This window comes from Cinclus cinclus, chromosome 20, assembly GCF_963662255.1.
Source record: "Cinclus cinclus chromosome 20, bCinCin1.1, whole genome shotgun sequence".
Lineage (NCBI taxonomy): Eukaryota > Metazoa > Chordata > Aves > Passeriformes > Cinclidae > Cinclus > Cinclus cinclus.
In genome coordinates this window covers 3,332,446-3,358,907 of record NC_085065.1, presented here as the reverse complement: position 1 = coordinate 3,358,907, position 26,462 = coordinate 3,332,446, and the positions used below count along the sequence as shown (strand labels likewise).

The 26,462-nt window shown below is 52.0% G+C and overlaps 3 protein-coding genes across 3 annotated transcripts in view; all 3 read left to right on the top strand.

The window, feature by feature from the left end:
• The window catches only part of LOC134052212 (ubiquitin carboxyl-terminal hydrolase 42-like), a 28,467-nt gene extending 11,467 nt beyond the window's left edge, over nt 1-17,000 (top strand). The window contains exons 2-13 of the mRNA XM_062506553.1: nt 11,705-11,905; nt 12,364-12,474; nt 12,556-12,658; nt 12,786-12,853; nt 13,015-13,085; nt 13,630-13,712; nt 13,951-14,062; nt 14,301-14,441; nt 14,658-14,758; nt 15,706-15,841; nt 15,929-15,985; nt 16,902-17,000. Of these exons, the coding sequence (XP_062362537.1) occupies nt 11,705-11,905; nt 12,364-12,474; nt 12,556-12,658; nt 12,786-12,853; nt 13,015-13,085; nt 13,630-13,712; nt 13,951-14,062; nt 14,301-14,441; nt 14,658-14,758; nt 15,706-15,841; nt 15,929-15,985; nt 16,902-17,000 (1,283 nt within the window). The remainder of the gene's footprint in view (nt 1-11,704; nt 11,906-12,363; nt 12,475-12,555; nt 12,659-12,785; nt 12,854-13,014; nt 13,086-13,629; nt 13,713-13,950; nt 14,063-14,300; nt 14,442-14,657; nt 14,759-15,705; nt 15,842-15,928; nt 15,986-16,901) is intronic.
• A 1,796-nt stretch (nt 17,001-18,796) lies between these two features.
• On the top strand, nt 18,797-22,096 carry LOC134052144 (ADP-ribosylhydrolase ARH1-like). The gene is made up of 7 exons (XM_062506417.1): nt 18,797-18,807; nt 18,874-19,097; nt 19,814-19,912; nt 19,994-20,099; nt 20,892-20,971; nt 21,043-21,226; nt 21,724-22,096. Exons 1-7 carry the CDS (start codon nt 18,797-18,799, stop codon nt 22,094-22,096), a joined length of 1,077 nt encoding a protein of 358 aa, XP_062362401.1.
• A 1,701-nt stretch (nt 22,097-23,797) lies between these two features.
• On the top strand, nt 23,798-26,305 carry CCDC61 (coiled-coil domain containing 61). The gene is made up of 13 exons (XM_062506192.1): nt 23,798-24,068; nt 24,153-24,235; nt 24,331-24,488; nt 24,562-24,690; nt 24,785-24,860; nt 24,943-25,025; nt 25,104-25,216; nt 25,308-25,386; nt 25,496-25,560; nt 25,653-25,731; nt 25,802-25,865; nt 25,960-26,026; nt 26,115-26,305. The coding sequence occupies exons 1-13, from the start codon at nt 23,921-23,923 to the stop codon at nt 26,210-26,212; spliced, it is 1,242 nt and encodes a 413-aa protein (XP_062362176.1). The 5' UTR covers nt 23,798-23,920; the 3' UTR covers nt 26,213-26,305.
• The last annotated feature ends 157 nt before the right edge of the window (nt 26,306-26,462 follow it).

The following is a 26,462-nucleotide window of genomic DNA, read 5'->3' as shown; positions in this document are numbered from 1 at the left end:
CCTGTTCTGTGCTTTAGTCCATTTATTTACTTTCTGCACTCATTAAAAGTAGAAAAACCCAAGCTGGCTGGTTTCACATATCATGTCCCCCCACCACACACACCACACCTGCTGGGAGCTGCTGGGGCAGCAAGGCCAGAGCTGATGGGCTCACCCTGAGCTTCTGCCTCCATCCCACTCTGACCCACACAAGAGGGATCAGCCCTTGGTGCAAAGCACCAAAACCTGCAGGGGATCTGAACTGAGGGTCTGACCTAAACAAAACCTGACACCCAGCTCCCACAGGGTCTTTGGGAGCAAATCCCATGGCCTGTGTGATTTATTGTGACCATCGGGATGATCAGAATGATTTATTTGTCCTTCAGAGCACATTTTCTACGTGCCAGGTGCTGAGCACAAAGAGAACAAACCAGAAAACAATAGACACTTGAAAGGCCATTAAACCTCGAGTTCAAAGTCTGCGAGGAGGTTCTGGGACATCCTTTTATGTCTGCCTGGAGAAGGAAGGATTCCAGCTTCCCATCCAGGGCACAGGAGGTGCCACAAGGCTTTGGAGAAGTCGTTTGTCATTCCGGGAGGCAGCAGAAACCACAAAGTTTGGCAGCATCCAAAACTCCCCACCACAGCCTGTAAGGAAGCAGAACCTTCCCTTGGAGACAAAGTCACTGCAGCACCAATTGGAGAAAAGATTAAAAAAAAAAAAGTATAAAAAACTGAAAGCATGTAACAAGTGAACACAGAGCCTTACCAAGTAGAAAACAGATCCACAATTCATCGAATTTGGCTCCATTTCACACAACAGACTGTTCAACAGCAGATGTCAAGTGCATTTATGGTATGGGAACACTTCCAGTTGCTTCCTGGGGTCTTGGTAAGATCTCTGAGATTTGCCTGAGAGAAACTGTTGCCTGGTTAGAGATGAAAAGTTTTTTTTCATATTTACAACTCCAGTTTCCACCTTCCATAAACCGTTCTGTGCTGTCAGAAGGCAATACTCAAAATCCTGCTCTGCCATAAGCATCATCTCCTCCCCCTTCCTCTGTTTTCAAGGGAAAGCATTTCTTTAAAAAAAAATAGAATTACAATTGACTGAAACTAATAGCAAACTCACATTAAATTAATTGGGTTATTTGGCAACAAAATCAGGAAGAAAAATGGGACACACCAAATGGAAATATTGGTATATTCCCCTTGAACATGCCAAAATGGAAAATACCAAAACACATTTTCCTTGGTATTCTCACAGAAAACTTTCTGACATCTCATTTGGAAACCAAGCTCTGTTTCACAAGATAGTCATGTTTAATAATTAAAAATGAGGAAACAGAAAGAATCAAATACAGCATGCTGAGACAAACAAAATGTTTTCCTGAGCCAAACCCCCAAAACAAACAAACAAACAAAAACCCCAAAACCAACAAAACAAAACAAAACAAAGCAAACAAACAAAAAAAGCACCAACAAAAACAACCAACAACCTTAAATATATATATTTAAGTTTTCTTGCAGGAAACTAATTAAGATAAACTTAATTATCTTTGGAAGAAGGTGGTCCCATGAAATAAAAACTCAGCAGTTTGCACAGACCTCCTCTCCAATATTTGCTACAAGGGGAGTTGCTTTTTCCGGTGAACTTTTGATAAGCAACAAATTGGTAGAAAATAAATAAAGAAGGCAGAGATGGACCCTGCTGACACAAAGCCCATAGGAGAAGTCAACCATTAGCTCATGAGGTACCAGGCAGATGAAGGAGAGGTGGTGTCAGGGCACTGGCACAGGAGCCCAAATCAAATCATTCACAGGAGCAAGAGAAACCTTCAACATCAACATTCATCAGCTCAAAACCGCTGTGCGAGCTAAATCCAGGGGAAAAACTTTCCCTGCTGTCTCAGAGCTGCTGGCAGAGCTGTGGCAAATCAGGGATGGGGTCAGGTTGCTCAGGAGTGATGGATTTCACTCCCTGCAAACCTTCCAGGCTATCTCACCCACCTTGGGGCTGGCAGCATTGTCATGAACAGCATGGACACCCCAAATCTCACTCTTCCAAACTGCAATTCTTTATTACTCACTGTCAAAACTGTGACGAAAAACTCACTGGGCCAGCTACAATTCCTCCCAGCTGCTCCTCATTTCCAGTTTTGCCTGGAAAACACCGGGCAAAATTTGGCCCTGGGGCTACGTCCCGTCTTTTTGTCCGTGCTGGAGCAAACTGGGAGGTGTCAGCCCCAGGTGTGCTCCGGAGGTTCGGGAGGTGCTTGCTGGTACCCAGACTTGTGATATTTGAATGTGAATACAAAGTGCTACCCCCATGCACTCTATCCAGGGATTTCCCCCCCCCCCATCAGGCTCAGGAAACCGATGAGGGTGCAGCAAATGGGGATCTCCCGGGACCAATTAGCAGAGATTTGGGCAGCATCCAGACACTGCTGGGGGTCACTGAAAAGCCTTGAATTTCCAGCTGTCTCCCCTGCCCGCACCATTCATTTACCAACGCACAAAGTGGGCACAGGTGGAGCTGGATCCAAAATAAGAGTTTTGTTTATCCAGGCAGCAGGGCTCGGGCACCAGTCATGGCAACCTGCATCGTGTGTTTGCATCCCAATAAATTCCAAGCACCACAGATGGAGGCTGGAATGCAAACGAAGCCACGCAGACCCTCGGGGCAAAGGCAGGGAGCTGGCCATGCTGCAAGAACCTTGTCACCTGGAAAGCCTGTGCCAGGGTGGCACCAAGGCACTACCACCTTCCTGGGATGTGCTTTGCATTTCTTTGCCTATGCAAACCAGAGGAGGAGGTGATGAGGGTGAACTGGCTCTTCCTGCTCTGGTGAGGTCCCTGCAGGCAGGGAGAAGGGTAAAGGGGAGAAATCTGGGTTATCTGGAGCTCTGGATCGGTGGACAGTACTTGGGTACCTGCCCTCTCCTCGGAATGGGAGGAATAGACTCACATAAAACATGAACAATTGTAAAGAACAACCAGAATGTGCCTCTGGTAAGTCTGAAGATGCCCCACGTGCTGCCCAAAACCTCCCTGGAAAACCAGACACTATTTTTTCCTCTGTTTTTCCACTTGCAGGGATGCTCAAGTGCTCCTTATAACTCCAGAGCAGCAAATTTTTCTACAGGAGCATGATGTTTTAAAGGTGATGGTATGTTTTTATGAGGCCAGGAGGGAAACATTTCGGCCACGACTACGAATTTGCTGTCTAGACACATATTTGACAAAAAAGGGACACTTTAACATAACCCTTACAGAGTATTGAGCAGAACTACTCAAAGACCCTTTTAAGCTTCACGCCACAAAAGCCTTTCTGCCCACAAGCAAGCTTCAGCCAAAGTACACAAATTTCAGGGACACCCCAAACCCTGCCCTCATGCCAGGCTCTCCCCCCAGCATCCTGCCAGCCCAGCATGAATTAAGGGCTGGGTATGAAGTCTGCAGTTGACAGAAACACTCCCAACTTCAGACAGCTTCAAACCCTGTTAGACAGAAGGAGTATCTGAGTTTCCACACTGTAACCACAGAAAACACCCTGTGTGTCAGAGGGAAGCGCTTCTCATGGAGCAGGAAAATGTGACCACTTGCAGCAGTCACATCAGCCTGAAGTGCAACTTGTTGTGCAAGGAATTTGCTGGAAACATCCATTTTGGCTGTTCAAGGGCATCTCTGCTTCCCCTTTGGTTTCTGCTTGCATGGGAGCCACACAAGGTAGCAACACTGTCAGCTGGGGGACTCTGCACAGATAAAGAGCTCAACCTGACAGAAGCAAACACGCCAACCAGTGACAAACATTTCTTTCATTAAGGATGTGGTTGCAGTTGTCCTGCTGTGGGTGCAGGAGGATAATCCCTTTATCAGTCACCTGCAAGAAACTGAATCACCAGTCTGAGCATGGGCACAGGTAGCACTGGAGCTGTGGGGTGGCAGACAGGCATGCCAGGAACAGAAGTTAAAAGCTGCCTGACAGGTCTGAGGGTTCTTGTCTCACTGATCTAACCTGATCAAAGACACAGGGCATGGCTACTTGTGGCAGAGGTCCTGAAGCACAGCTCTGCAGGTGTCTTTGCATTGACCCCAGGTTTCAACAACAGAAGCCATCACTCCGAGAATTTGACAGCTTCTCTGAAAAGCAGTAGGAATGTGGAGTTAAACCCCATCTAAAGAAATGCAAATGCCAGTTAAATTTAATAGCAAAGCACCACAAACTTCAGCTCCAAAAAACTGCTGCAACTCTGTGCACAGGGTGCCTCTGAAGACACTAAAATATGCTCTGTGCCTATCCTGATCTTTTTCCAATACATGCAGGGCCACCTCACCCAGAGACTACTCTTGCTGAGCCCAAAACGATGTGGGCATTCACATTTTGGTGGGTCTGATTCCCACTGCACACACCCCACATTGAGCACAGCACCACTCACCTGCAGCAGGAGACTGGGACAGAAATGGACAGCCCTGCTCATACTGGTGTTGATACAAGCACTTCATACAAGGTTAAAAAAAATATCTTCTGTACCCTGATCAGAAATGAACCCCAAATCCAGCATTCCTGCCCAGTTCAACACTGAACACATCTTTCATCTGCTCTAGAAGCATTCAGAAATGCATTAATCTGCATTGCCTGATAAGAAGACTGGAAATGTCCCTGTCCCCAAACCCCACCGATGGCCAGACTTGTCCTGGGGCCCTTTGTTCTGGCCAGCCCAGCAGTGTGGCACAGGGCTCCTGGAGCTCACCGCCAGGACAGGGCCAGCGTGGCCTCAGGTCACCACAGCACTGGGACAGGACACTGCTCATCCCAGGGAGCACGTGGTAGAAAACCAGTCTGGCATGAGACATGGCTGTGCTTTGGTCAAACAAATACATTTTCATTTTCTTGTTAATCAACATTTTTCTTCAACTTTCCCGTGAGGAGTTATTAAAGAGTGACTGCGTTTGTTCTCCCTAGCTATCAGCAGAATACCCCACACATCCTCTTCTCCCTTCCACTGCCACCTAAGGCCAGCTCCAGGTCTCTGGGAGCAGGGCATGACAATCAGAACAGTAGGAAATGCAATTTCCGATGACTTAAGAATCACTGGAACGGTATGAAACATTAAATTTTAGAAAAACAGAAGTGCATGTTCCATTCATTTCCACAAAATGTTTTATGTTGTTGCCAGATTCTGCAGCTGTTTGTGTCCTGGTGAAGCCTTCTCACAGCAGTGGGTTTGCTTCCTTCTGAAGCTTCTGTGGAAAGGGTGACTGTGCTGTGCCTTTGAACCCCTGTTGTTGGTTATGCCAGGTTAGGAATGATCACACTTCAGTCATGGTTATCCCTCACAAGCTCCTGACCCACTCCCACAAATGCAACTCCACCTTTCCAGGTTTCCTTGCCTGGGAAGTGCTCTGCAGTTGGGTTTAACACCTTGACAGGCAATCTCTGCAGCAGAATCCTCCTGGTGTTAGTGTCACTTCTACCAAACTTCACAAATATGTCATCAGAAGACAGAGAATAAAGCGAGTGTGTCTGTGAGGTGGGAAAGTGCCAAATCTGTCCTCCTTCCTGGGGAGCAGCAGCTCCATGGCCCAGAAAGAAGGGAATGGGGACTCTGGGGTGGCTCCCAGAGCAGAGCACATGCAGGGATGGGGCAGGGTGACAATCACATGTCTCTGCTAATGCAGGACCAGGTTAAGAAATGAGGTGATGCCACCACAAGGCTTCCATTTCATTTCATTTCATTTCATTTCAGTAATGCACCCCGTGTGGGTCGTTGGCAGATGCACTCAAAGGGAATGGGGAATCCTGGACAGTGGTGGGGTAGAGCAGCCCAGCAAGGGGAACAGGTTTTAGGATCCAAAGGACATGTGAAAACACCTCCAGGATGACTGAAAGTGCTGGTTTGGCTGTTCCTGCTGCCTGTAAGAGAGCTCCTGCTGTCTCAAGCTGGCTGGAAGTTGTTCACCTTGGCTCCTCTAGCATCTCTCCAGCCCACGCGATACATGGCATTTGAGCTTCTACAGACTGATTAAATACACATCGTTAACATCTGCCATCAGGACACTCCAGATCACAGCATCAGAGACCACACAGGGAGCAGACAGCAGTCCAAACACCAAGCTAATGGAGAACTGAGGAGAACTATGGGTTACTCCAATAAATAGCAGAAAACTAGGGGGAAAAAAAAAACATTAGAGACTAGACTTCTACCCAAAAACATAGTGGGTGCTAACTCCAGAAGCCTGTAAAATGTCTCAGCTGCAATATTTTCACTTGGAAAAAAAAAAAAACCCAACAAAAACAAAACAAAACAAAACAAAAACCCAGAAAGAATTATTTTGCTTTTCATCAAAATGTCAAAATTAGTGGTGAGACTGAAGCAAGTCACTCTCTTCCCACCCAAGGCAGCAGTAAAAGTGCCACTGCCTGAAGGGTTGCAGCATCCTGAAGGGCCTCCTTGGCCCAGCACTCCCATTACAGCCACTTTACTGGGAAGCAGCAAACGTCTGTGCTAACACCAACCATCCCCTTGGAAGCTGCCAGCTTGGGAAAGGAGTGACACTGTCACTTTAGGACAAAGCCAAGCAGAGAAACGTGTCCCAGGAAGGCTCACGGAGCAAAGCCTAGGTCCCAGGAGCTCCCGGCAGGTGGCTGAGGCTCCCAGTGCCCCCAGTGGGGTCTGCTTTGCCAGAAGGAGCACCAAAGCCCCACTAAGGCTCCGGCAGCCCCAGCCCCCGGGGCTGGCACTAATGAAGCTGCCTGGCCCTCCTTCCCTTTCTTTTTTCTTTTCCCAGGTTGGAGCACCCCATCCCATCAGAGTGTACTTGAAAGAACAGGATACTTCCTTTGTATGGGGAAACAAATGAAGATTAATGTGTTAGTTGTAATTAATCTGCGATGACAGATTAGCAGAGCAGTGGCAGTGCCTCTTGCTGCTGCGGGAGCCAGTGCGGATAGGACAGCTGGTGAGAGGGGACACCAAATTCAATTTGCTCCTCATTTGCATACATATGACAACCATCTGTGCTAATAGCACTGCAATGTCTCTATTAGGCTCCCTTCTAGTGTGCCAGCTCACCTAGACTCCAATTAGGCCTTTAAGTGAGAAAGCTGAAAGCGTAAATATTTGCTGAGGGGAAGGCAAGGGGCTGCACAGTGCCTGCTCTTCATGCTGCAGCCTGAGCCCTTCTCACTGCCTGGCCCAGGATGTTCTGCTGCCATTTAGCACTTGCTGATGAGATGCTGAAATCCATCAGTACCAGCCCCACGTTATCCAAAAATGCTTTCAGCCATGTGAGAAAACCCAAAAGAGCTGCAGAGGCTGCCTGAAGATCAGTCCTGCGATGAGGAAGAAGCCCTGGTCAGCATGGGTGCTCGTTCACCCCAGATTTTCAGCCACATTTGGAAGCTCTGACTCAAGTGCTACCCCCGAGGTGAAGAGGCTGTTGGAAGCCTTGGAGAGGTGCTGTGTGGGAGGTGCAAAGGTTGTCCCCTGCCCAGGTTTCAGCTGACACCCCACTCACCAGCTGTTCCCAGAGCAGCTGCTGCTGTGTGGCACCAGCACACGCCCAGCTCCAGCCATGAGACAGCCACGGGCATTTGCTCCAGAAATGAGAGCATAAACCTAAGCCTAACACCAGGTCTAACACTAAACATTAATCTAACTTTAACCATAATCATGACACTCATGCTAACCCAAAGTCTAAGCCTCAATTTATGCTAAACCTAACCACAGTGGTAAATCTCATTTAATCCTAGACCAAAACCTTCTATAATCCCCAAAGGAACCCCAAATTTAACCCAAAAATCACCCTAAACCTAAAACTAAAATTAAACCTATCCTGACTGATTCATCAAAAAGCCTAACTCTAAACCCAGACATAACCCAATCCCAAATCCTGAAACAAACCCTAACCCTAATTTGGAATGTAAAAAAAACATTAATCATAACACCAAACCTTATATAACCCTAAAAATAATCCCTAAACAACCCTAAACCAAACCATTACATAAACAATCTGAAACACAAGTCTATCCCAAACCCTAACCCTTCTGTAAACCTAATCCTAACCCTCATTTAACCCTAACCATAACCCTAATCCTTGCATAAATGTAACCCTAACCCCCTAACCCTCTAACCCTAACCTCCCATGGGTTGCCTCTCCTCTGCACATGAAACCCTGGGGCTGTGTTCTTTCCTTCCTATGGAGAGAAATTCATTCTCATCCAGGAGCCCACGGCCAAAATTTTTATTGCACCTCCAAAATCCAATACCTGCAAGGATTGCTCCCAGACAAAATCAACCAGGACAGATGGGTTTAGCTGGCCTTGACCTCCCCTGAGATGTCTCTCATCTACACCTGGAACACCAGGGCCATGTGATTTCTCTCCTATGGCAAAGAACTGCCATTCTTGTCCAGGAGCACTTGGCTGAAATGGGGATTCCACCTCCAAAATTCAGTGCCTGTGAAGATTGCTCACAGATGAAAGCTGCTAGGACAGATGAGTCTGTCTGGCCTTGTCCTCTTGTGGGCACCCTCTCATCTGCACCTGGAACACTAGGGTCACAGGACTTCTTTCTTGTAGAAGAGAAATCTCATTTTTATTTTTCAGAGACCGTGACCTGACATGAGTTTCCTACCTTTTTCTTCCCTGTCCTTGCCTTACTTTTACCACCCTGCCATTGATTTCCCTTGCCGACCCATCACTGGGCTCACCTTCCTTCTGCCCTGCTTTTCCTAAAACCTCTGGGCTTTCTCTTGCCTGTCAGTCTATTGCCTTGCTTTGCCTTGCCATTCCTACCATTGCTTTTCCTTGTCATTCCTTTCCATCCCCTACTTTGTCCTGCCCGGCCTACACATCTGGCTTTGGACTGCCTTTTATACCCATCCCTCACCTTTACCTGCCTACTTCCCTCCTCCCTCATCTTGCCTTTCCTGCTCCTCCTGACTCTCACTGCCTTGCCTTGCTCAGCCACCCCTGCCTACCCATCCCCTTCCTTTGTGCTGCTTTCCAGACACAGCCCTGCCTTCACCTGCCCGCTCCTTTCTTCCCTTGCCTTGCAATGCCTTGCCTTCCTCTTCTTTGCCTTGCCTTCCCTTGCTTTTCTGACCCCTCTGTGTCCTTGCCTTGCCTTGACTGCCCATCCCTTTCCTTGCATGGCCTTGTGTACCCATTGCCTTGCCTGGCCCTTTCTTCCCTGGCCTTTCCTTGCCTACCCCTTCCTGTCCCTGCCTGGCCTACCAGGGCAGGTGATGCCCACTAACAGTGTTCTGGCACCTTTTTATGGGATCAGTCCTCAGATGTTTTCTATTTTGGAGGAGGGAATCCCATTTCTTTTGAGATGGGCTTGTAGCTCCTCTCTTTGGCAAAGAAACCAATTTTGATTCCACACTTTGGGTGGTCCTTGGTGAATTTAATTGCTTGTCCTAGCAGGTGGCTCTCTGAGCTAGACCTGTTGAACTGTTACAGTGGGAATGCAGACTCCAGGCTGCTGCTGAGCTTTTAGTCCTGGCACCTTTAGTGTGGGAGCAGTGCCTGCTGCTGTTCTGTTTGGATCCTGACTCTGTAAGACTGAAGGATTATGACTGGACACAGTACTGAGAAGGAAAGTGAAGACACCGGGGTAGTCTGATGGGTGCAGTTGAAGTTGTAGGCAGCAAGATCTTTCTCAGCTGGAACTTTTGTGAGCTGTTTTTGCCAGATGTTTTCAAGTTTGTAGACAAACCCTGACAGAATGAAAAGATTTCACAGCGCAAAAGAATTAATGTGTCACACCCCTTGGGTGTGTTGCAAATAAGAATTTGTTCTTAAAAGGGGAAGGTCAGAGGAAACTTTCTGTCCTGACACAGGTTATTTGAGAGCAGGGACGCTTCCAGCTTGGCTCTGTGCTTGGGGTGGTTTCGAGCTGGGCTCGGTGCGTTCCCTTCTTTTGCGAGTCGGCAGCGCTATCGTGTGGTTGTTCTGATGGGAGCTGACAGTGCCCAGGAAAAAGCCAAGAGTTTCTCTGTCCCGGCACCAGTTCTATGCACCTTCATGCATTTTCAGTCTCACAGAGTCCAACTACAAAACTAAGAACGATCAACAGCTAATTCCACCCGAAATGCTCTAGAAGAATTCACTTTTTTTTTTTTTTTCCCCAGCCTATAAACTGCAAAAACAATGAGACGTTCCATCTTCCTTCCCATCCCTGTGCAGGATCACGTTCTTCCAGTCTCCAAGAGCCAGGATCCACAACAGAGCTCTCACATGGATGGGGATGGAACAGAGAAGCTCTAACCACCCCAAGCACAGAGCCAAGCTGCAAACATCCCTGCTCTCAACCTGTGTCAGGACTGAACATTTTTACCATTTTCACTGACCTTCACTTTCTAAGTACAAAATCTTATTTGCACCACATCCAAAGGGCAATATGAATTAATTTGTGCTAAGAAATCTTTTCACTCTCACAGAGCCTGTTTACAAACTTGAGGTGAAGCTACTGGTTCCTCTCTGGACTCAAGGAACAGCACTTTGATGCTGACTAGAGGGCTTTAGGCATTCTAGTGGAAGCTTTGAGCTGTAAAAGAGGGCTTTGGACCCCCTAAAAGGGTCTTCAAACTGGGCATGTGAGAACTAAAAATGGGCCTTTGGAAATGAAAATGAGGTCCTTGAAGTTAGGTTTTGTGCCCTCAAAGGATGCTTCACTGCCACAACCAAAGGCTTGTGAAGCCTTTATTTTCCTCCTAAAAAAAAAAAAAAAAAAAAAAAAAAAAAAAGATCTTTAGGGCCTTAAAAGCCTGGAAGAAGCTGGGAAGAGTAGAACAGAATCCTCCAGCACTCAAAGTGTGCCAGCCTAAACTGTGACCATTTACAGCCCTCAGCAGCCTTTGACTCCTCTGGCTGCTGGAGCTCCTGGAAGAGGCAGGAGCTCTGCTGACAGACAAACAGCCCTTTGGCCACAGCACCCGGTCCAGTGACTTTCAGCTGTGAGAGGTGCCCAGGCTGTGACAGCCAAGGGGTTCTGTAGCCTCAAAGGGACATGACCCCATGGGGCCTCATGTCACAGAGGGGTAGAGATATGGCACTGGTCCAGCAATTGTGATCTCACCTGCCAAATGCTTGGCATCCTGCGGAGTGAGCCACTGAAAGCTAGCTGGGCTGAGCTGGCCTTCAGGATATCTAGGCTCCTTCCATTGTGGGCCTGCCTTTTTCCAAGCATTCTTCATTCCTGACAACAGCTACAAGCATCACCAAAACTTTTTTGATAGCTGAAGGTGCTTTAAAAGTCATGTTTGGGGTTTCTAAATAATTTTGTTGAGGTACAATTATTTCCTTTCGCTTCAAGTGATGGGATTGGTGCTGACCTGATCTTTTTGGAGGAGATCTTTCTAGAGCTTTGCCATACAAAGATTTCCCCTCTGTTCCTGAGAGGAGTGATGGCTGCAAGGTGGAACAGCTCCTGTGAGTCCTGGAAATACAAGATTCTAGAAGGAAAGGAAGGTGGCCTGAGGCCCAAAAATCAGAGTGGATTTATTGGACTTTTGGCAGAGTACACAGGAGCGCAGACAGCTTTCCAAAACTGCTTCCCTGCCAGTAGATGTCAGCAGGGTGTTAGGCTTTCCCCGATGTTTCTGAGTTGGTGACTAGAGCTGTTGTCCTTGGTACTCCTGTAGAAAACCCAGCATCTGAATATGGTTTTGAGTAACAGCATTGTCACATCTCTTTTCAAACATCGTTTCCCTGCAGACACTGCCGAGGGAATGGCTCTGCCACAAAGGATTGTCTCTCCCCCAGAGAAGATTTGCATGGACTGGCAGCAAAGACAGAGACCTGGAGCAGGACTCTTCAACCTGGGCAATACTTGCTACATCAATGTTATCCTGCAGTGCCTGACATACACACCCCCTCTGGCCAACTACCTGCTCTCTTATGAGCACAGCCAGTCGTGTGAGTACCTCTAGGAACATCTCCTTGTAATTCTCTTGGGCACATTCCAAGGATTCCAAGAACCTGGAATCAGGTTTAGGAGAACAGCAGCCCTTCTTTCTCGGCCCCGGGAGCTTATGTTCTTTGAGCATCAGCTAAAAGATGCCTGTCCTATCGAGGTGCACTCACCTTCAGCAGAACACCTCTTTCTAGCCCCAAGTATCTATCCCTGCAAGTTGAGCTCCCTTGGCTTGTGGCACAGAACACTTCTGCCAGTTTAACTTCCCTCTGAAATATGTTTTATGTGCACTAAAGTGTCCTGGGTTTACTGGGACACTGGCAGTTTGGGAGTAAAGAAAAGGAGACAGTTCTCAGAACTTGAAGATCTCCATTAGGTTTCCGAAGAAATGGACATGTTTTGTTGCCCTGAGAAGCTTCTGTCCCTCCTTTCCTTGTTCCCTTCCTCCTTCCCTCTTCAGGTCAGCAGCAAGGCTTCTGCATGATGTGCACCATGGAAGCACATGTCAGGAAGGTCCTGTGCTCCTCAGCCAGTGCCATCCTGCCCAGAGCTGTCCTCAGGGACCTCAAATGTAAGTTGTTTCGGGTGCTTCTACAGATTTTCCTCTTTGTCTTCCCTTCTTCTAGGGGGGAGCTACTAAATTCTTTCTTAGTCATAGGAGAAGAGTTTGAATATGGCAGGCAGGAGAACGCCTACGAGTTCTTACGCTGTACTCTCAGTGCCATGCACAGAGCTTGTCTGAGTGGAAGCAGCGAGTAAGCACAGCAAATTGCAAGTTTCAGTCTTCCCTTGATGTGCTCCCATCAAGGAAAACTGACATCCAGACCCTTCAATGCTAAACTCTCAGAAGAGGTAACTCTCTGCCTTGCTATTTATTTCCAGCTTGGATGTCTCTTCACAACAAACTACCATTGTCCATCAAATATTTGGGGGCTTCAAGAAATATACAGGTAAGTTCCTACAACTACTGCTTTACTTGGCTTGTCTGTGCCCTTCTGTCTGCCTGTGACAAGCAGCTCGTCCTGTGATGACTGGCACAGGAGAACCCACGAGCATAAACTAGCAATTAACAGTCACTTAACTTCACTCAGCATTTTGATTTTCCTTCCAGTCACGTGCTTGAGCTGCCAGGCAATTGTTGATTCCTACAAGTCCTTCCTGGATGTCTCTTTGGATATCAGAGTAAGAGGTTTACAACTGAGCTTCAAGACATCCAAGGCCCCTGTAGCTTTCCAGAGCCAAAGCACTTGTTTTAAAAACCTATACTGCGAGCACAAGGGAGCTTGGTGGTGAGTGGGAAGGGGAAAGCACAGTGCCCTCAGTGTCCTCCTGCAGAGGCCATGGCACTGGTCTCCCATGGTGCTGGCTTTGGGCTGGACTAGCAATAATTATCCCCTTTGTACCCTTGGCATACTCTCGTACTCCTTCCTTTGCCCTCCCTCAATACCCATCTGGCTCCCAGGCTCATAGGTATGATCAGTTTTCACTGTTGATGCCCCCTTCATGCAACTGGTAGCTGAACTGAGTGGTGGCAACACAGAGGGAGCTCTTGATGATTCTGGGAGCCTCTGGGACATGAGGAAAATGTTCAGCATCACATCCTCCTTCTGCCTCCTTCCAGAGTAATGCTGGGTCTCCTCAGCATCAGCTGCCTGGGTCTTCTTGTCAGCTCCAGGGAAATGTGTGGGTGAGAGCATTTCCTACAGCTGCATTCTCACTCCTCCAGGCAGCCTCATCTCTCACCACAGCTCTGGAGGACTGTGTGACACCCAAGCAGCTGGATCAGAAAGAGTGCTTCAGATGTAGCAAGTAAGATGATTCCACACGACATAATAACACCAGATCCTGCGTGAGGGGCTGCATGGCACTGAACAGAAGTCATCTTCTCAAGGAGGTTTAATGCACAATAACAAGACACAACTTTTTCAATATGCCTCTGAATAACCTTAAAATAGCATAAGGATATGTGAGACGGGGGAAAGGTTACCTGGCCTTCTTGGGGAAGATCAGGTGCATTTCAGCAGTTGGCTGTGTGCTTGGTTTCAAGGTGTAAGAAGAAAGCTGCTTCCTCCAAGAAGGTTACAATCCATCATGCACCCAGAGTCCTCACACTGTGTCTGGAAAGGGCTGACCAATGGACTGGCAGAAAGATCAGCAAGGTGTGTATGCAAGTGAAGTGCAACCCCCAAGCTCTGTCACAAGATGCTCATGTTGGGATTTTTTTGTGTTCCCTTCTGGGGAGAGGAGAATTCCCATGAAAAGACGAGCCTGGACTTTGCTCTGACAGAGCTGCTTTGGCTGAGAACAGTTTCCAGCCACCCAAACCATTACATGCTGAAGGTTATTTTTAATGTGGTTGCTGAGGATCATTTCTGAGCCCTCTTGGTCTCTCTGCAGTTTGTGGAGTATCCTGAGCACTTGGATCTTCGGCCATACATGTCTGACACATCTGGAGAACCTGTCCTCTTCTCCTTATATGCCATTGTGGTTCACACTGGGGACACCTGTCTTGAAGGACACTTTTTGTGCTACACAAAGGTAAAGAGCAACTTCGCTCCTGACATGGAGAAATGTGTATTGGCAAAGACAAACCTTCCCAGCAGTGTTACTGGCAGCCAAGGTTTTGGGGGAGAAGGTCTCCTTCAGGGCTCAATTGGATTTGTTTTTGTGTACTCCTGGTTTGGCAGTTTTCTGCCTTTGGTGTTGTGGAGAAACCCTGCAGTTCCTCTCAGAACTGAACACCTTTCTTTGCAGGCCAGCAATGGGCTGTGGTACAAGATGGACGATGAGTCTGTGGAGAACTGTGACATCCACACAGTTCTAGGGCAGCAAGCTTACTTGCTGTTTTATGCCAGGTAAAAACCAGGAACATGTGCTCAGAAAACACTTCCTTATCTTGTCTTAGCTGTTTGTCTTCTTGTCCTTCTGAGTGTTTCTGCTATAGGAGACAATTCCTTCCTGCATCCTTCAATGCTGTCACTTCTGAACTACCTCACTCCAGTCCCCCTCTTTCCCTGCTGGGCTTTAGGGTGTTGCCCTGTGGAAATTGCCCCTTGTCTGCTCTCTGAAGCTGGCTCGTGTAGAGAAGAGGACTTTAAGGGAGGCCCTAGGAAAGATGGGAAGAGTCTCCTTGTCAGGGAGTGTAGTGATGGGGCAAGGGGAAATGATTTTAAAGTGAAAGAGGGAAGATTTAGATTAGATATTAGACAGAAATTCTTCCTTGTGAGGCTGGTGAGGCCCTGGCATAGGGTGCACAGAGCAGCTGTGGCTGCTGATGGATCCCTGGAAGTGTCTAAGATCAAGTTGGGCAGGGCTTGGAGCAACCTGGGCTAGTGGAAGCTGTCCCTGCCCATGGCACAGGGGTTGGAATGAGATTTCCTTCATCCAAATTCTAGGATTCTGTGGAGGACATAGGGGGTAAAAAGATGAGGACTCACTCTGACAGTGGCAGACCTGATGGGAAGACCCTAGTTAAACTTGGTGAAGTCTTGGTGAAGCCTTTTCTCTGTTGCTCCAAGATAGCAACTGAAACCCAGAGGAGTCTACAAGGAAGGCCTAAAGCAGAGATAACTCTTTTTTCCTCCAGGCACTCAGATTTGAAAATGAGAGAAATGACAGTTTCCTCACCAGCACCACCATGTGCCCATTCCATGCTCAGTCAGGGAGGAGCCAGCCACCAGCAGGCAGGTTCTGCAGTACCACAGGCTCTGCCTGGCAGGATTAAGGTGGTGCATAGTCAGAGGAACCATGCCAGGGAGAGGGCCCGGAGCAGATCCCCACAGTGGGGCAATTATCTCTTCAGCTGGATCATGAACAGCACCAACAACAGCAATTTAACAGGAAGGAGGAGGAAGAGAACCAGTCCTTTAGGCCTCGACTGCACTCCCAGGAATGCCACAGCTCTGGGGCACTCCAACAGGATCTGCCAGCAGGTGTCTGTACCAAGCCTTGTTTGGATGCAAACCTTGCCAGTACAGAGAGAGCTGTGCAGATTCTCATGGCAGGACTATGGTCTCTGGGGCCAGGTTGTGAAGATCATGAACTCTTACCAGTATGTGTGGAGGTTTGAACATTCCAGAGACGTATGTCAGACAAACACAGCCGGGATGATGCAGCAGCACAGCATCTGAAATGAACAACAACTCACCTGTTCGAATCAACAAGCAGAAAAGCCAAAGCCAGAATTAAAACCCTTTGTTGGCCTGTGGAGGACAAGATCCAAGTATGTTTTGTCTCAGACATTCTGATTATTACAATAGGAAAGTTCATTGGAGGAGATAGCCCTGCAGAGGTGGGGCAGCACTGTGCTGAGCCAAAGTCCTGCTCTGCTTTGACACTCATGCTCACTTCCCAGAAGAGGGCCAAAAGAGCTGGCTGTGCCTGCATGAAGAAAACAGCTCAAAACATTTAGTCTGTGTCAGAGGTAGGCATCAAGTTAAATATTAAAGGAAGCCAGTTGCCCCCCCCCCCCTCCCCCCCCCCCCCCGGCTCTTTTTTTTTCTTTCTCTCTGGCATTTTTTGTCTTGCAGTCCCAGCTTCAGACCATTCACACTAGAATCAAGATAGGATCTATGGACTGATGATAAGCTTTGTTTTCTCTCTCCCTTTACTGTCTTTATTTCTCTCCTACCTTGCTTTGTCTGAGCAAAGCATGGCTATGATATTCCACCCTGTGCTTCACAATATAGTTTGTTGAAGGAGTGGGGAGCCTCTGGAATTGTGTTGTGGCTTGTTAACCAACACTTTTGAAGAGCTTATGGTGAGAGTTGAGAAATTACTGAAGTGTACTATACAAAATTAAGGGCTTGTTAGCCACCACTAGTGAAGCCTAATGTAGAATTTAAGGGTTTGTAGGCCAACAGCTTTTGAGCCTAAATATTGGGCTGGTTGCCAGAGTTATGGAAACAATAAAACATAAAGAATTCCCTGACACATCATACAATGTCTTTGTTGAGCCTGATGACAATTTACAGTGAACATCATGCCTCCGTTTGATAGGTTGTGACGTGGTCTTGTAAGAGTAATTTACAGGGTGTTTCCTTCGTCATAGGCTTTGAGGCAGCTGGTGGAAATACCCTCTGTGTGATGTTTGTGTGATGGGATTTTGAAAGCTGTGTGCTTGCATGTGCACATCTAGCAATCTGTTGCTTTTAAATATGGAGTTCAAGTCACTCTAAGGGGCATGGGCTGGGTGTGCCAATAATGGCTGAAAAGGGCTGGAGGGCCAGGAACAAACAGCATCTCCCAGGGGTCAGGGGCTGATCCTGTTTAATGTCTTTCTTAAGTGGGTTCTGGGGCAGAGAGAACGCTCAGCAAGCTGGCAGAGGACATGCTTGGCTCAAGGAACTCGTGCCACTGCAGCAGTGACAAGGGCAGATTGTCAACCTGGATGAGGGAAGAGCAGATGATCTGACTTCTGCAATGCCAGCAAGGAAGGAGTTCAGGAAGTACCAAAAGTATCCCTAGCAGGGAGCAGCTCGCACTAAGAGCACCAGCAGACTGCCCTGAGTCTCCTCCAAGTGCTGCCTCTAGTAAGGGAGCACTCAGAGAGACACTGCAGAAACTTGCACAGCTCTGCTAGCTGGTCACTCTTCCACAGTGAGGCTTGGACACAAAGAACAGAAGTCCCTTCAGAAGCTCCCTGCTCATCCAGGCCAGCTGACATCCCCAACAGCTTGTCTTTCAGCACACAGGGACAGCCTGCTGCCGTGCCTTCAAGATTACTTTCTTGAAGTGCATCCATCCTTCCTGGACCCCTTTGTTTTTAAGGGCTGTTTCCCAATGAACTTTCCAAATCAGCTTCTTGAAAAGGCTGAAGTCTGCCCTCCAGAACCCAGTGTGCAAGTTTGTTGGTGCCCCTCCTGGTTTCACCATTTATTGAGAATTCTGTTATTTTATGATCATCAGCATGGAGGTTATGATTCAAAGAGTAAACTTGCCTTCAGAACCAAACCCTGTCTGAGGTGGCACATTAATTTCTGTAGAGTGCTACCAAGCAAGAAAAAACAGGGTTGGGTTGTTTTGTTGTTGTTGTTTGTTTTGTTTTTTTTTTTTTAACTGGGAAAAGAGCCAAATTGCCTGAAAAGAAGGCTTTGGAGTGGAAAAACCCTGCTTGGAACTCACAAAAAGAGAAGTTGTGAGCTGAAACATTCTTTGGACACTAAAAATGAGACTTTGTAGCCTAAAAGGACCTGATTAAGAAGCCAGAACTAAGACCTTGCAAAGGAAACATCAGGTTTAGGACCATTGCAATGTAGATTAGGCTGGATTTCTGTTCAATAAATGAGGATTTGGACCCAAAAGATGAAAGTCTATGCCCTAAAGAAAGCAACAGCTAATATAAGAGAAGTTTGGAGCCCAAAAAAATAAGGTTTTGGCCCCAAATGGAGGCTTTAGGCATGAAAAAAAAAATGGCAAGATGCTACAAATGACCTTGTGGACCCTGTAATGTAGGTGAACCACTCTGGCCCCAAGAAATGAAGCTTTGGTGCTGACTAGAGGGCTTCAGGCACTCCAGTGGAAACTTTAAGTGGTAAAAGAGGGTTTTGGACCATCCAAAAGAAGATTTGGGTCTTAAAAAAACAGCTTGGGGCCCTAAGAATTGAGCTTTGAAAACGGAGAGTTTGAACCCTGAAGTTAGGTTTCCTGCCCTGGAAGGATGCTTTGCTGCCAGTTTAAAGCTTTGCCCCCAAAAAGAGATGTCCTGGAGCCTCTGTTTCCCTCTGCCACTCCCCACCCAGGATGCCCTGGAGTCCCTCCCTGCTTTCTCCACCCCACTGTGGGGGCAGCAGCCCTGTATCCCACATGCTCGGGGTGTTCTGATCCCCTTAAGGGCCCCTGGCCAGCACTGGCCCCGTGCCCCGAGCCTGACAGGCATTCTCAGCTGCTCCAGCATGGAGGAGACGTGAGTGCACCAGGGTCCCTTGGGCTCCCCTGCCGCTGGCACCCCCTGAACCCTGTGTTCCTGCAGGGTGCCCTCAGTGGAGTCCTATGAGGCTGCCATGGTGCTGAGTGGGGTGGGGGATGCGCTGGGGTACCGGGCAGGCCGCTGGGAATACTGCACCTCGGGCCCCCAGATCCACACCGAGCTGGCCCAGCTGGGAGGGCTGGCAGCCATCAGCCTGGAGCCCCCCGAGTGGCCCGTCAGCGATGACACTGTCCTTCACCTTGCCACCGCCGAGGGGCTGGCCACAGGTGAGGGGACTCCGTGACACCCCGCTGACAGAAGGGCCTTGGGTTGGGGTCCCCACTGTACCCAGGCTGGCAATGGAGGGGGGTATGTCCCCTAGGTATGTCCCCAAGAGGGTGTGGGGGTCCCTGCTCTGTTCCTTGGGCTGCATGGGTGGTGTCTGGGGGTGCGGCTGGGTGCTCCCTTACAGCCCCGGGATATGTCAGGGAGGTTCCCATTACACCCCTGACTCGAACTGGAGGATTGCTGGGAGAAGGTCTGGGGCAGGGGGGGCTCTGGGGCATCTTCATTCCACTTCCCCCCACCTTTTAGGGGTTTCCAGGGAGGCCTGGAGAGATGTGTATCTTCGGTTCCTCTGGGTGGGGGCAGTGTGGGCACTGTGAGTCTGTCTGTGTCTGTGTGTGTGTTTCTCATTTATCCGCCCTTTCCTCCCATACTGGGTGCTGGAGACGAGGACATTTCCCCCTCCCACTTGGGGAACCTGGCAGGGTACCCCTTTCTCACTCAGTTTGGAGTACTCAGGAGGATTCCCCATTTCTCCACGAAACTTGTCCTGCCTCCCCTGCAGTTTTGGGGGGTCTGTGGGGCAGTGTTGCCTTTCCCCACCTTTTTGGGGGTGATGCAATAGGGGTCTTCTTCTCCCCTTTCAGTTTTGGGGGGGGCATGGGGCCTCTCCCTGCCAGTCTGGGTAACCTAGGTGGGTCTTCACACCCCTGCACAGGCCTGGAGGGGGAGCCCCTCCTGCAGGAGCTGGCTCGCCGCTACGTGGCCGCCATGGGGGACATGGAGGGACGCAAGCCCGGACCCAGCAGCATCCTAGGTGAGCAGGGCCCAAGGATCCAGGGAGAAGCAGGGAGGCTCAGGGAGGCTCAGGGAGCCTCACGGCCCCGTGTCCTCCCAGGCACCTCACAGCTGCGGCCAGGGCAGCCCGAGGGCTATCGCATCCCCTTCAACCCCCGTGGCACCGGCTGTGGGGCCGCCATGCGCAGCCTGGCCATCGGCCTCAGGTGGGCACGGGGACACCGGGGGACTTGTGGGGACAAGGATGGAGGTATCAGAGCTGGGGCGATGGGGACTAGGATGTGGGGGAGTTAGAACGGGTGGAATGGGGGAATGGGGGAAGACAGGGACACCACACAGGGATATGGGGATAGACAGGGGGCACATGGGATGGGGATAAGGGGGTGGGGGAGTGGGGACATGAGGATGTTTGAGCTGGGAAAATGGGGGTGCCAGAGGAGAGGATGAGGATGAGGATGAGGGGAGGGGAAGGGAGGAGAGGGGAGGGGAAGGGAGGAGAGGAGAGGAAAGGAGAGGAGAGGAGAGGAGAGGAGAGGAGAGGAGAGGAGAGGAGAGGAGAGGAGAGGAGAGGAGAGGAGAGGAGAGGAGAGGAGAGGAGAGGAGAGGAGAGGAGAGGAGAGGAGAGGAGAGGAGAGGAGAGGAGAGGAGAGGAGAGGAGAGGAGAGGAGAGGAGAGGAGAGGAGAGGAGAGGAGAGGAGAGGAGAGGAGAGGGGAATGGGTGGGGACATGGGGTTGGTGAAGCTGAAGAGGACAAGGTCCAGGGCTTGGGGACATGTGATGCTGGAGCTGGGAGGTTGGGGACAGAGAACATGGGGACAGCAATAGGGAAGAGGGACACAGGTCACAGAGCAGCTGAGAGTGGGACGTGGAAGTGACAGGGCTATGAGAATGGGCACAGCAGGGCCAAGGCCAGCAGGGACAAGGGTGGTGGTATGGGAATGGGATGAGGCTGGAAATACAGGAGCAAGGAGGGGGGGATTGGTCTGATGCCACTGCAGGTACCCACATGCCTGGGAGCTGCCGACCCTGATCCAGGTGAGCATCGAGAGCGGGCGCATGACCCACCACCACCCCACTGGTGAGACTGGCAGACTGGCAGGGGAGGGCTGGAGGAGATGGCAGAATGCCCCTGACCCCCTGTCCCCACAGGGTACCTTGGAGCACTGGCAGTGGCCCTCTTTGGGGCACTGGGAGCTCGGGGTGAACCCCCAGAGCGCTGGGGGGCTGAGCTGCTGCGGGTCCTGCCCCTGGCGTGGGACTACGTGGAGGGCACCGGGGTGGCCGTGGAGGACAATGCTGCTGCCTGGCCATTCTTTGGGGAGGCATGGCACCGGTGAGGGGGCACTGTGAGGGTTCTGGGGGGACACTGGAAGCACAAGGGGAGGGTTGGGAAAGATACTGAGAAGGGCTCAGGGTCCATTAGTGCTACTGGTGACAGCCAGCCCCAGCAGTGGATCACAGTGGTGTCACTGGAGCCACTGCTGACCCTGATGCCAAACCTGTCCATAGGGCTGGCAGTGCCCATCCTGTCCCTGCTGCACCCAGCATCTCCCGTGCTCCTGCCAGAGGTGCTGTCCTCGGGGACAGCGATCTCTGTGTCCCTAGGGTTCCTGGGACACTGGGTTTTCTTGGTGTTACTGGTGTCCCCGCTGTGCCCAGTGCCATGATACTCCCCCAGGTTTCCTGATTGTCCCCAGTGTCCCCACAGGTATCTGGGGTCACAGGGGCTGCTGGAGAGCCACAGCCCAGTGACCCCCCCGTGTCACTGGTTACCCCGTTGTCTAGAGACACCAATTTCCCAGTGACCTCAGCGTCCCCATGTCTCTGCAGGTACCTGGACTCCCGTGGGCTCCTGGAAGGCCGTGGCCCACCACGGGTGCCATCCCTCCCATCCCCAGCTGAGCGGGACACGGAGTACCTAGGCTGGGCATTGGAGGGGTGGGCAGGGCGTAGTGGTCACGACGCACCCATGGTGGCCTTGGAGGCCCTGCTGGCAGCTGGTGGGAGCTGGGAAGAGCTGTGTGCCAGGGCAGTGCTGCACGGCGGGGACAGCGATTCCACGGGGACCATCGCTGCTGGCTGCTGGGGCCTGCGGGAGGGGCTGGCGTCCATCCCGCCGGGGCTGCACTGCCGCCTCGAGCACGGCGGGCGGCTGCGCGACGCTGCCCACCGGCTGCACGCGCTAGCCTGGGGGGGACGATGAGTGCCCCTCTGTCCCTGCTGTCACCTGCTGTCCCTCTCCACGGAAAGCTCCCGGGGGTTGCCAGGGCACAGCAGAGACCTGCATGGGGTCACAGAGCGGCGCGGGAGCTAACCAGTCCAGGAGACCCTTGGGCCCTTCAGGGAGTGCTGGGGTCCAAGGCAAGCCCCAGGGAGACCACACCAGATGGGGCCAGTTGGCCTCGTAGTCCTCCCCAGGTAGAGAGCCCAGAACTGCCCAAGGAACCTCAGCCACACCCACAGTAAAAAACATCTCCTCCCGAGTCACTCTGGGTCTGAATTTGTGCTCTGCACTTCTCGTCCTGCCTCTGCCTGTGCTTAAGGTCCAAAGCATTACTCTTCAGATTCAGTCCCAAGCTTCTCAAGTGCAACCCTTTATTTATCTAATGCAATCCTCAAAAGGAAAACAGCACCACATCTGAATCACCAAAGCCTGGGCGTTTGGAAGACCAAATAGTCAATTTAAGGTCCAAACCGACATGTTCATGCTACAAAACCACAAGGTTTATGTTTGTGAAGTCTAAAACTTATTTAGAGGGCCGTGTCATTTTGAAGGTCCCAAGTTTGATCTCAGAATGCCATCAGTGCCACCCACTGCAGACACAGACCCATGGACACACAGTGCCTGAGAAGGGCTGCTGCAAGCCCCAGGGGCAGTTTGGGGGTGTGCTGAGGAGTGCTAGATTTGCTCTCCTCCCCCATATTTTGTGGGAAGCAACCTCCCTCAACATTCTGGGAGAGATTTGGAGCCTTGGCGCTGCCCCCTCCAACTATCTCAGGGGGAAACTTTGTAATATGGGGGGGATCCTCCTAAACATTGTGGTCCTCTAGTGGAGTTCTGGGGTCTCTAGGGGCATCCCCCAGACCTCCTCCAGTCTCTCACTGGTTAACAAAAACAGGTTTGAGGTTCGGTTGCTCCGCAACTTCTCAGTGCCCTCCTCCACTGCCTCCGGTTCTGTCCTTCCCCCATATCCAGCCCAGACCATCTGCCCCAGGCCCAGCAGCCCGGCCCGTTCCGTATTCGCCACAGGAGCAGGACAAGTCCATGATCAATGGCCGGCACCTCCCCTGACGGAACAAGGGAAGGGGCGGGGCCTGCCACAGGCAGGTGTGGCTCCACTTCACCGCCCCAAAAAGTGAGTGACAGTTGCAGTAACCAATGGCGCCGTGGGAGGCCGGAGGCGAGCTGCGCCTGACAACCAATGGCAGCGGGAGGCTGGCGGGCAGCGCAGGCAGGCTAACGGCGTTGCGATGACGGGCGGCGCCGGCAGCCAATGAGCAGCGGAGGGCGGTGCGGCCAGCCAATGAGGCGGGGCGGCGCGCCGCTGCAGCGCGGACGATCGCGGCGGGCGGTGAGCCTCCCCCGATGCGGCAGGGCTGCTCCCGGTAGCTGTCACCTGAGCATAACCGCGGGTCCGGGCCACCCCCAGTTCCCTTCCCTCCGTGTCCCCACAACAGGCCTCCGAAGCCCTGGGATTCCCGCTTCTCCCCAGGCAGCAGGCCCAAGCCTGTGCCTTTCCCTTTGTTCCTCTGTATTCTCTCCACCCCTTCAAACAGCGCCCGCCCCCAGCAGGGCCCGAGTCACCAATAGCTGCAAGGTCCTCTCCGCTCGCCCCTTGCGGTGTTGTGGGCTCCCCTTCGTATCCCGTCAATTGTGCTCCCGCTCTGCACTCAGCAGCCCAGAATCCTCCCCAGCTCGCCTGTCCCGACCCTCTAGCTGGGGTCCCCTTTCCCGAGGGTGCCGTCTGTGCTGCTGGGGTGCCCCTGTCTGCCGAGGGTGCCCTCTGCCCGCAGACGGCCTCTCGCCATGGGGGAGCCGCGGTACCTGCAGGCCGAGTGCGCCTTCCGGCCCGGGGCGCACACGGTGCGGGTGACCCTGACCTGCAGCACGTTGCGGGTGGAGGTGGAGGCTCACGGCACCGCCGACCTGTGGAGGGGCGAGTTCGATGCCACCTGTGAGTGCCGGAGGCAGGCTGGGGGGGGGTCTCAGGGGATCTCCCACGACTGCCACTGACCGAAATACCCCTCCCTGCTCGCAGTCATCGAGGACCTCACCCGAAAAACGGGGAATTTCAAGCAGTTTGGCATTTTCTGCAGCATGCTGGAGTCGGCACTGACACAGGTGTGGCCGTGCTGCTCGCCCACACGGCGTTTTGGGGGTACCTGAGGTGGGAAGCGTGTCCCACCGAGCCCTCCTACTTTTCAAACTTGCTGCAGAGTAGCGACTCCGTCAGCCTGGAGCTCCTCACCTACACCGACTTGGAGACCCTGCACAGCCGGAAAGTGGGGGCAATCACCCGGCCTCCCCCTTCCACCCATTCCCCCCTCAACACCAAGCGCTACCTCATCCTCGTCTACTCTGTGGAGTTCGATAGGTGACGGGGGACACCAGGCAGGGGTCACAGGGGAGTGACACCAGCCTCACCTCCTCCACGTGCTCTCCTCTAGGATCCATTACCCACTGCCACTGCCCTACGCGGGGCGGCCGGACCTTGTGGCCCTGGTGCGGGAGCTGCAGGAGCAGCTGGCGCAGCTCCGGGCCCAGCGCCTGGAGGAGACCCAGCACTTGCGGGACGCGTGAGTGGGGCTGGTGACAGCCAGAAGGGTTTGGGGGTTCCTGTCTCACAGGGTGAGGATGGAACCCCCAGACCGCCCCCTGCCATCCCCCCAGGCTGTGGCAGGTAGTGGAGGAGAAGCGGGCAGCAGAGGCCCGGCACCAGCGCGAGTACCGGCAGATGGCCGCAGAGGTGGGCTGGGAGGGATGGGAGCTGCTCTTGGTAGGGACAGGGGCTGCCAGATGCAAGGTGAACCTTTTCTCCCCCTTTGCAGCTGACCCAGGCAAAGGCATCGGAGAAGAGGCTGCAGCTGCGGGTGAAGAACCTGACAGCTGAACTGGCCTCCTGCAAGAGGGGGTGAGGCCGGGGTGAACCCTGCAGGAGGACACTCATGAGTGCAGAGTGTCCCCCTGGTGATACTGGTCCTCTTGGCAGCCGCCAGAAATCTGCCAGCCCGGCCCCGCGCCCCCAGGAGCGACGCTCAGCATCCTTGGAGAGCCACAGAAGCAGCCGCGGCCATCCCTCACCAAAGTCCCCATCACCTGCAGGTGTGAGACACTTGGGAACACCACCCAGGAGTGGAGACAGGACACAGCTCACCCCCTCACCCTGACCCCTTCCTCTGCCTCCCCTTGCCAGGCTCCCGCCCACCACGCTTTGACCCCACTGCCTTTGTCAGGGCCCGGCAGTGCCGACAGAAGGAAGCTGAGCTCAGAAAGTAAGTGGTGGTGACTGAGCTTGTCACCATCCCTCCCTGGTACTTGGGAGGGTTTCCTCCCCCCCTTCAGCCCTATGTTCTCCCTCACCACTATCTCCCTTGGGTGCAGCCAGCGGCGTGGAGTAGCTTCTGGCAGCACCAGCCCGGCAAGGAGCCACAGGCGCAGCTCATCGGGTGAGTGGGGAACATGCGGAGCACTGGGGGGTGCACCCACTGAAATTAGGGCTCCTTCTTTAACTTCCCCCCATCCCCATTTCTCCCTGCAGCTGAAAGCTCCCGGAGCTGTCGCCTGGGAGGGAGTTCTGGCAGCAAAGCCAGTGAGCAACTGGAGCCCATGCCCTGCAGGTAATGCTGGGGTTGGGCAGGATGCTTGGGCATCCCTTCCAGCACCCTTTAACCTCCCCGCCTTGGGCAGGGACCGGAGAGTGACCCGTACGCGGAGACCCCTGAGCATCTCGTCCTGCAATGGCCCCTGTATGGTGAGTGGCTGCCCCTTTGGGGTTCCCCCACCCCTCTTTATCCCAAAGCAGGGTGACCAGGAGGTCACTGGTGACCTCCAACCCTCCCCTCCAGGTGTCTCGCCCAGTTGCCAGCCATAAGCTGCCAGCGTGCAGGACTGGTGGCAAACGTCCTGGTAAAGGTGAGGCCCCATCTGAGTCCACAGATATTCGAAGGATACCCCAGTACAGGCCTTTGTTAACCCTTTTTTCATGCACTGGCCTCCCCAGAGAACCACGTCAAGGAGTCCTCAGCTGAACTGGCTGAGATTGATGCCCGGCTGCAGGCTCTGCAGGAGTACATGGACAGCCTGAACACCCGCATGTGACCACCTCCAGGGATACACACCCTCTCCCTGTGTCCTCAGGGGGTGACAGTGGTGGTGTGGTACAAGCGTCCCCCCCAAATAAACACTTGTGTGGCCCCAGAGCATGTCCTTCTTGGGATGGGTATGGGGGTGGTATCCCTCAGGAGGGACACAGTGTTTGGGCAGGGGGCACCAGGGACCTCACAAGAGGGTGACAGTACCAGTGCCTGAGGACATGTGAGACAGAGCCTAGGCCACCAACCTTGTCACC

Coding starts and splice junctions, on each gene's coding strand:
- CCDC61 (XM_062506192.1), top strand. CDS start 23,921: ATGGGGGAGCCGCGGTACCTGCAGGCCGAGTGCGCCTTCCGGCCCGGG. Junction 24,489..24,561: donor TACTCTGTGGAGTTCGATAG/GTGACGGGGGAC, acceptor GCTCTCCTCTAG/GATCCATTACCCACTGCCAC. Junction 24,861..24,942: donor ACCGGCAGATGGCCGCAGAG/GTGGGCTGGGAG, acceptor CCCCCTTTGCAG/CTGACCCAGGCAAAGGCATC.
- LOC134052144 (XM_062506417.1), top strand. Junction 19,913..19,993: donor CGGACCCAGCAGCATCCTAG/GTGAGCAGGGCC, acceptor GTGTCCTCCCAG/GCACCTCACAGCTGCGGCCA. Junction 20,972..21,042: donor GACCCACCACCACCCCACTG/GTGAGACTGGCA, acceptor CTGTCCCCACAG/GGTACCTTGGAGCACTGGCA.